Source organism: Peromyscus leucopus, chromosome 18, assembly GCF_004664715.2.
Source record: "Peromyscus leucopus breed LL Stock chromosome 18, UCI_PerLeu_2.1, whole genome shotgun sequence".
Classification (NCBI taxonomy): Eukaryota; Metazoa; Chordata; class Mammalia; order Rodentia; family Cricetidae; genus Peromyscus; species Peromyscus leucopus.
This window is the reverse complement of record NC_051078.1, coordinates 21,884,015-21,893,540: the sequence shown is the minus strand read 5'-3', so window position 1 is coordinate 21,893,540 and position 9,526 is coordinate 21,884,015. Positions and strand designations below refer to the sequence as shown.

The window sequence follows — 9,526 nt, the reverse complement described above, 5'->3', positions numbered from 1 at the left end:
AGTGGCCCTTCTTGGTGTCTCCAGAGACCCGCCCTGATCTTGCAGGTCGATCTTGGTGTCCCCCTGCCATCCTGGGTTTTGGTTAGTGTCTTAATGTCTTTGTAGGTAATGCCCAGAGACAGGGTTTTTTGGATCTCAGAGAGAACCTAAGTGGGTCAGTGTTTGGGTTCGCTGTGCGTTTAAGGAGCTCATAGCCATCGCCGTGACAGCATAATGGATAGGGATTTGGGTCAAGTTTCTTTCCTTGTGGCAGGTTTTGGAGACAGATAATGGCTGCTGTCGATTCAGCTCGTCAGTAACCCTCTAGTAAGCGTCTTCAGGATGCTGTTCTCACCATCTGAAATTCCTCTTTGTCCCGATGTGTGCTTCCAAATTATAGCCATCCTTGAAATTACTAGTTCTTCCAGAGCCTTTCTTAACTCCCATGTGGAAATATTCTTTCCTTATATTCCTGTAGGCAAGGTGAAGGTAAAAAATGACCTTATCACTAACCACACACACACACACACACACACACACACACACACACACACACACACACACACACACACACACACACACACACACACACGCCTTCCTTCCTCACGGAACTGTAAATTCCATGCTTATGGTGTTGCCCTGTGCCGAGCGCCTGTTTCAGGCAGGTGTAGTGAGTTTCCGTGTTGAATGAATGATAGAGAAGGAATGAGCCGTCTCTTTGAGAAACTTGTCATTAGTAATTAGAGCTTTGAAGAGATAGGTTGTCATGGGTGAGAATATAAAGGTGTTGGAACTTAGGAGACAGTTTAATTTACAGGAATGAAATGCATATATTGCCAAAAAGGAACCATCTTTATTGTATGAACTTAATTTATGACCACATACAGATTTTGTTGTGTTTTGTTTTTGTTTGTTTGGTTCGTTTTGGTTTTTTGAGACAGGGTTTTGCTGTGTAGGTCTGGCTGTCCTGGGACTCTCTTCTCGCTCTATAGACCAGGCTGGCCTCGAACTCAGAGATCTACCTGCCCCTGCCTCCCCAGTGAGTGCTGGGATTAAAGGTGTACGCAACCACTGCCCGGCTAAATACAGACTTTTTTTTTTTAAATGCTAGACGGTGTGTTTTTAAATACTGCTAAAGCATTCTGTTACTTAGATGGGGCCTGAAATGGAGACTCTCCTTTCTTTCAGTGTCTAGATGAGTACGACGATGATGAAGCGGGTCAGAAAGAGCGGAAGCGAGAAGACGCCATCACACAACAGAACACCATCCAGAACGAAGCGGCCAGCCTCTTAGATCCAGGCGCTTCCTACCTGTCCCAGGTGAGCGTTGAAAATGGCCAGCAAGTCCCTGGCTATTGGAACAACAGTCTTTTAAACTGCTCTTCATCATCTTTCCAGTCTCCCTTCCTGTGGGTTTAACCTCCGATCTCCCTTCTATCCAAATACTTACTGACTTGATCATTGTTTGGCGCTCTGTCCCTGAGCAAAGACTGTTATTGTCTGACTGATTGGCTGGGTTTAGGTGACATCAGCTGTAAAAATAACCAAGAAAAATAAGCGCTTTCTTATTGCTCAAAAGTAAGGATGGAGTGGTTGAGCTGAGTGTCCCGGTCTGTCGTAGGCTGACTTTTGGATCCTAACTGCGTTGAAGAAGCAAACCTGGGACCCGGTTTCCCCAGTCAACTCTTTAGACACGATACAGTCTTGAGCAGAGCCTGGCGCTGTGAATAGAGTCATGTTAACGTTCACAGAAACACTTGCCTTTCTATCTAGTTTAAAGTATTTTTTGAAAAAAAATGTAATTCGGTTTCACTTGAGCTGCTTGCTTTGACGATGAAACAGATCACACTATAGAATATTTTTTTGGGTGCTTCTCAGGACACAGAATCCACTGCCCTGATGTGTCTCTCATCTCTAGAATCAGTTGTTAAGTGTGTTTTGAAATATAATTGATCTGGGTCTTGTTAATTTTTGTGACATTGTAAGTCTGCCTGCCTGGCCCCTCTCTCTCTCTCTCTCTCTCTCTCTCTCTCTCTCTCTCTCTCTCTCTCTCTCTCTCTCTCTCTCACACACACACACACACACACACACACACACACACACACACGACTTTTTCTCTCCCTTTCCCTCTCCCCCCCCCTCTCTTCTCCCTTTCTTTCTCTCCACATCTGTGTGTACATGCACAGGCCAGAAGATACAACTCACCTCAGATGTCATTTCTCGGATACTGTCCACTTCTTTTGAGACACCGTCTTTCGATGTCCTGGTACTTGCCAAGTAGGCAAAGCTGGCTGGTGAGTCAGCCTCAGGGCTCTGTCTGTCTCTGCCTCCCTGGAGCTGGCGTTGTAAGCATGAGCCACTGCACCCAGGTTTTTCTTACTTTAGGGCAGGGTCTTGCGATGTAGCCTAGGTTGGCCTTGCACTTGCTGTGTATCCCCAGGTTGGCCTCAAAGTTGTGATCCCCCTGCCTCTGCCTTTGAGTGCTGCCAGTATACAGTTTGCATACTAAGATCATCATGTGTTTTCAGAGTCCCCTCCCCTCCCCTCCTCTTTTTTCCCCTCCCCCTTTTTCTCGAGAAAAGTCTAATATCTTGAGGCTGCTGACCTCATCCTTCCTAGGTAGCAAGGATGACCTCGAACCTCTGCTCTTCCTTTCTCTGAGTGCTAGGATTACAGGTGTGCACCGCCATGCACAGCTTTGCTCTGCTGTGCTGGTAAATGAACCCAGGCCTTCATGCTTGGTGGGCACTCAGTCTACCAACGGAGCTGCATCTCCAGCCCCCTAGTCTTGATTTTCTAAATTCATTTCATTATTATACGGCTTTAAAAGGCATTTCGGAGGATCACACACCCTTCTCTGCTCAATTGGTGAACACGTTAAATCCATGTCTACTTGCCATCTTGCAGCATTAATAAGACATTTGACGGAGGGAGGCAGACTGTTTGGAAGCGGTTAGGAAATACAGAGAAGAGCTTCTCTCTCTTCCCTAAGGCTGAAGTTACTGACACAGAGATTCACAGAGTGATGGGGTTCCTCTCCCCCTCCCATCCCCGCAAGTTGCCGTTCCTGTCAGTAATGGCCACCACGGCTCTGTGGAGTGTAGCGCCCTGTCACAGTGCTAAGCTCACAGCTCCTCTCAACTGTGTGTGTGTGTGTGTGTGTGTGTGTGTGTGTGTGTGTGTGTGTGTGTGTGTGATTGGCCATAACCTAAAGCACCTTTCTGTTTAACAACATGGGAATTAAACCTGGTCCTCTTTCAGCGATGACTTCCACACCATGAAAGTTGAACTTCCTGAGGTGGAGAAAATACACCATTGTCATTGCAAGTCTACCCCACCTGGTTTCCGTTCTTGCCCATCTGCTTGCTCTGGACACTTTAAGAATGAAAGCATGCGAACCTAACATCAGACAGTGTCTGTGGACACAGGGCTGATTTCTTTCTATAGAAAAACGCTCGGTCTGCTGCAGTCTAATTATGTCTAGGGCAAACACGCTAACTAACATGGACTTCCGGCTCAGCCGAGCTGGCCCTCAAGAGTTCCCGGCCCCATGCATCTGTCTTCATTTAACTGTGCTGAGCTCTTCCCGGGCCTGCTCATCGTTTCTTCCATTTCTGTCTGTCTGTTTGTTTTATTAGTAATTGGGATTAAAGGTTGGTCGCCCGCTGGTGACCTTGGCTTCAAATGTATTTTGCCAGGCTGTTTGCTTAGCATGAGAGGGAAGCGGAATCTTCTCCACGGGCCTCTCTAATTGCCTCATCAGAGGTGGCGGCGGGAACAGGAAATGCTCCGTCCACATAGTTGACATCTCTCCGAGCAACAATCTCAATTTGTGGTCCCTGTTGCTCCTAAAGGATAGATATCCACAGCACCCGAATCTAGAGGAGTGGTGTGGGAGAGGAAGAGGGAGAAGAGACCCGCGTCTTAGCATCATTGCTTGTTTAATGTTAATAGGACTGAGAGAAAGGGCGCATCCTGGCATTGCCTACAGATCTGAGCTGCTCAGGGAAGGAGGCCCTTTAGAAACGAGGACTGCAGATGCCAGTATGAGTTTGGCTTGATGGCGCGCTTTGTGAGTGGTTAGAATATTTTTACTTCTGGTTTCAAGTTTTTAGTGAGATACCGACCATGGTAATAGACAGTGAAGATTCAGATGCTTTCCTGTTGTTAGCCATAGCTCCACACAGCTTTTAAACATGGTCGTGCGAGCTTTTTAAGTCAATGTTTTCCAATTAAATTCAATTTAGAAAATAATAGAACATGGAAAGAAATGGTACTTGGTGTGGTTGTTAAAGTTCCTTTATGTTTTATGTTCTGCTGTTTTCTATGAACCATGGAATCTTACTCTTTCGGTTTTTTTTTTGAAGGCATGTGACCATGTGACACAAAATTCAAAGGGCATAACTATGTTGTTAAAAGTTGTCAACTGGCTGACTTCTTGGAAGCAGCTAGTATTTCTTTTCAACATACAGCTTCAGAACTAAGCTACAAATGAAAGCTATCTCTGTCTGTTTGTCCGTCATCCATCTATCCATCCATCAATCCACCCATCCACCCACCCATCCATCCACCCACCCACCTATCATCCATCCATCCATCCATCCATCCATTCATCCATCCATCCATCCACCCATCCACCCTATCCATCCACCTATCTACCCACCCACCTACCCATCCATCCACCTATCCACCCACCTATCCATCTACCCACCCATCCATCCATCTACCTATCTATCCACCCACCCACCCATCCATCCATCCATCCATCCATCCATCCATCCATCCATCCATCCATTTTTGAATACAAAATGTTCTTCAAAAAAATGGCCTGTATGCTAAAGGCTCGGTCCCATAGCAATGTTTAGCTGTGACTTTGGCTTCATCACAGGATTATTCTATTGGTGGATGACATAATCTGATGGCATTACTGGGATATGGGATATGGTTCCTAGTTCGAAAGGGGGGCCATGTCGTGTCTTCAGCCATTATGAAGTAGGCCTCTCTGCCCTCTGGCATGCAGCTCTGCTTCACAACAGGCCTACAGCCATGGGCCACAAACCTCTGCAACTAGGAAGGAGGGAGTTTAAGCCAACTTCCTTTGAAGTTGTTTATCCTGAATTTTGTCCAGGTAATGAAAGGCCGATTGACACACCTTTGTCATTGTAGTATTGTATCTGGGCTGTATTGCATCCTACTTTTTCCACCTGATACTGTAGATGGACTTCTGCAGTAGTCCACGAGTGGCTTCTGTATTATTTTTCACAGATGCAGAATATGCCATTTTACATAGAGATGTACTAAAATTTTGAGCTAAATTTTGTTAAGGTTGCTTATAAATTTTTTTGCTATTAAAAAGTGTTGTATAGGAAAAACTTGAACACATTCCTCCGCACGTGCGTGATAAAATCCTGACACTGGAATTGCTGGGTGAAAAGAAGTGTATGTTTGGAATTTTTATATTTCTGAAATGCCCTTTGTAGATATTCCAGCATGAACTGCTTTTTTTTGGTGGTGGTGGGGGGGAGTTTCAAGACAGGGTTTCTCTGTGTACCTTTGGTGCCTGTCCTGGAACTCACTCTGTAGACCAGGCTGGCCTCGAACTCACAGAGATCCGCCTGCCTCTGCCTCCCAAGTGCTGGGATCAAAGGTGTGTGCCACCACCACTCAACTGAACTTTTTTTTAAAAAAAATATTTAAAACTTATTTCAAGCCAAGTGTGTTTGCACATGTCAGTAATTCTACCACACTAGATATTCAGAGCCAGCCTCTGTTACACACTAAGATAGAAGCTCGCCTAGGAAACATGGAACCCTGCATTCAAACAAGCAAACAACACAAAAAACTTATTTTCAGTAGCATAGAATTTCTTTTTAAACCTTACTAATTAGCACAAATTAGACACTAAAGGTAATCATGAATGGTTAAAATCTCTTACTCTTTTAAGCACCAATAATGACAGCTTTATGTATCAAACCATTTGTGTTTTGAATTGTTTTCTTTGACTAAATTTACAGAGAAAAGCTCATGATTGAAAATGCACAATGCATTTCCCAGATTAAAAAAAAGAAAGAAGGCCGGGAGGTAGAGTGGCGCACACCTTTAATCCCAGCACTCGAGAGGCAGGGGCAGGCGGATCTCTGTGAGTTCGAGGTCAGCCTGGGCTACAGAGCGAGTTCCAGGACAGGCACCAAAGGTACACAGAAAAACCCTGTCATGAAAAGAACAAAACAACACAACACAAAACAAAAAACCAAAAAGGAAAGAAAGAAGGAAAAAAAATGTGCCCTGCTCCATATCATCTAAATTACTTGCAAGATTTCTCTGTTGGTTCTCAGTGGTAGTTGCTGCGTGGGCATTGGTAATGTTTACTTCCAAACAGTCTCAACTTGCTGCAAAGTCACAAGAACATACAGAAAACAGTCTTCCTCTAAAACTGCTTCCTCGATACTTGGTTTTCTAAGAACAAGGTCTACCACCGAGTGAGCAAGCACATCACTTCACTCAAACGCAGGCCTCATTAAAGTTTTTCTAGTCGCCCCAATCCTGTCCCAAGGCAGAGCAGAGGAATTCAATTCAAATCCCATGCTGCTGTCATTGTCTGTGACCCTCCCTCGGTCTGAGAGCGCTCTCTAGTCTTTCCTGATCTTTCCCATCCCTAACCTGTTTGAAGATTTTGAAGACTACAGATGAATTGATGACATAGCTAAAAATTTGGGTTGAGTCATGTTTACTTGTGGGAAGCTCAAATGTGTAAAGAATCGGAGAAAAGGCCGGGCTTTTTTCTGTGAGTTCAAGGCCAGCCTGGTCTACAGAGCGAGTTCCAGGACAGGCTCACTTCAAAGCTACACAGAGAAACCCTGTCTCAAAAACACAAAACAAAACAGAGAAAGTCTCCTGCATTGATTGCCTGTAGAAAGTACAACTGAACTTGATCCGAGTTTTGGAAATCCCAGGGACCATGTAATGAGATCCTTTGAAAACCCCAGGTCTGTTACGCAACAGATTTCAAGTCTACTTTTCCTAACATAATCTTCCTTGCAAGGGTATAGTTTATACCACTCAAGGGAGGGGGAAGTACCTGTGCGGAGCTGGGTAAATGTTGGCAAAGCACAAACTGGTTTGCGTGAGTTTTAAGTAAAACTCCGGCCTCATTGGAACGTAGAACAGTCCATGAGGAAATCTCAGGAACACGGTACAGGAGCAGTTGAGGTCCTGTGATGTGTAAACCGATGGAAGGCATACATGAAATCAGATCAGCCGAGGGAGATTGGCTCACACATAGAGTGGACTTGTCAAGTTTTGCAGCAGTTACCTGTAGTTATTAACGCAGGTCCCTAGTAATTATAAAGTTAGTTAGCTCCTCTGCTTGGGGATTTTTTTGTGGTCACGGAAATGAAATTTCTAGCTATGAGATCTACGGCAGAGTTTATATTTGTGTAGAACTCCATTCTCACATGGAGGAACAGTGAACATTCTCCCCCTTATAAAAGAATCATGTTGCGCTTACGTGGGTAGCTAGAGTTTACATATCTGTCCTTTCCTGTTATTCTCTGGAGATAAGCATGCTTTTATAAACAGAGAATATATTCTACTCAGTTAACTACATAAAAGCAAAGACTGACCTTCCTCGTTTTAGGGGATGCCTTTAAAATGACAAAGAAGAAATGTCTTAAACATCTGGCCAAGGTTTTGTTGCTCTCTCTGCATTAAGAGCAGCTGATAGCCAGGCCAGTGAGGTTGTCTTTACATTAGCTAACACAGGAGGATTCCCAGTAGTTCTGAGTTCTGTTCATGAGGATCAGGCTCACCCAGACACTCCAGGATCCTGTCAGCTGACTTTTTTGACCCCTGATAACTTCCTAAGTGCTTAGGTTTTGTTGGTTTTATTTTCCTTTCCTGTAATGTTAGATTGCTAAGGAAGTGATTTCTCTAGATTTTGGGGGTAGGGACAAGCTTCCAGAAGCTCATATTTTACCTGAGGAATAAGGAATAAAAAATGAAACCCTGAGATAAGGGTATCTTTTAGTGGTTTACGCCGTTATAGTGAGAATTTATTGGTAATAGTTCATGTATATTGGAAATGTTGACAAGGATTTTATACCCCATTTAGCTCTCTAAACTCACACCAACTCTGCACTGCCAGCCTCTTGTGCCGACTGCTCTGTTCTCGTATATCCTGTAATCCCACGATACAGTGGGCATGACTGCTGCTTCCTGTTCGGGCACCAGGAGAAACCTGAACCCATGGTCTCAGTTGCATGTCGGGTTGGAAGGTTGGTTTGGTTCTTCCTCCTGATCGGGTTGCCCGACTCTTGCCAGGGTTGCCATGCTGTGGCGTGAGAGAGTTGCAGTCCACCGCCGTTAGCGTTTCGCCATAGAACCGGTCACCTTATAAAGCGAGCTGATCCTTTCGTTTTAACCAGACCAGAAATTCCTTAATTATACAATCGCCTTTAGACATAACACCGTTATCGGTTTGAAAGAGGCTCGCCACTTAAAGTTGATGTCTTTTATTGAGATGAAACTGAAAACATATGTCAGGAGCCCAGGCTTATCACAGTTACTGCCTACTTATTTGCACAGTAAATTTCCACCCTAGTTAATATTAACTTTGAGCAGTCTGTCTGTCTCCTCTTTTTATTTTTGTAGCTTAGGATCATTGCAGTAATATGTACTTTTGTTATTTTTAGCTATAGTTTTAAAAAGTTAATTTCTCTCTCTCTCTCTCTCTCTCTTTCTCTCTCTCTGTGTGTGTGTGTGTGTGTGTGTGTGTGGTGTTATAGGTTTTTTAAGTTTTTATTATTTTTATGTGTGTGTGTATATCTATGTATGTGTATGTCTATGTAAGTGCAAGTGTCAACAGAGGCCAGAAGAGGGCACCGGGCCGCTGGGGTCATGTAGATGGCTGCGGGCTGCTGGGGGGAGCTGGGGTCATGTAGATGGCTGTGGGCTGCTGGTGGGGAACTGGGGTTATGTCATTGGTTGTGAGCGGCTGGTGGGGAGCTGGGATTTGAACTTGAGCCCTACAGGAGCAGCCAGTACATTTAGGGTTGAGACATCTCACTTGCCCCATTGCCTTGTTTGTTTTTGTTTTTTGTTTGTTTTTGTTTTAGTCTTGGATGTCCTAGAACTCATTTTGTAGGCCAGGCTGGTCTCAACTCACAGAGATCCTTTTGACTTTGCCTTCTGAGTGCTGGGATTAAAGGTGTGCACCATTTTTTTGTTGTTTTTTTTTTTAAATGAGACCATAATAAAAACCAGGGAGGTAATCTTAAGACTATAATGATTGGTTGGAGAAGTACCTTAGAAGGACAGAATGCCTGCTTGAGCACATTCAAGCCCTTGGGATCGATCCCCTGCCATAATCTGGGTGTGATGGCACACATATATAATCCCGACACTCAGAGGTGGAAGCAGGAAGATCAGAAGTTCAAGGCTATCCTCAGCCCCCCAGCAGGTTCCAGGCCTTCCACCTGAAGAAAAGGAAGAGGAGGAGGAGGAGGAGGAAGAAGAAGATGATGAAAATTGTAACAATTGTGTTTTTTGA

At 44.5% G+C, this 9,526-nt stretch overlaps 1 protein-coding gene across 1 annotated transcript in view; it reads left to right on the top strand.

The window, feature by feature from the left end:
• Positions 1-1,143: 1,143 nt before the first annotated feature.
• Positions 1,144-9,526, top strand: part of Pawr (pro-apoptotic WT1 regulator) — a gene marked incomplete at its 5' end in the record, with an annotated part of 29,055 nt that continues 20,672 nt past the window's right edge. Inside the window, one exon of the mRNA XM_028873098.2 lies at positions 1,144-1,299. Within this exon, the coding sequence (XP_028728931.2) occupies positions 1,144-1,299 (156 nt within the window). The remainder of the gene's footprint in view (positions 1,300-9,526) is intronic.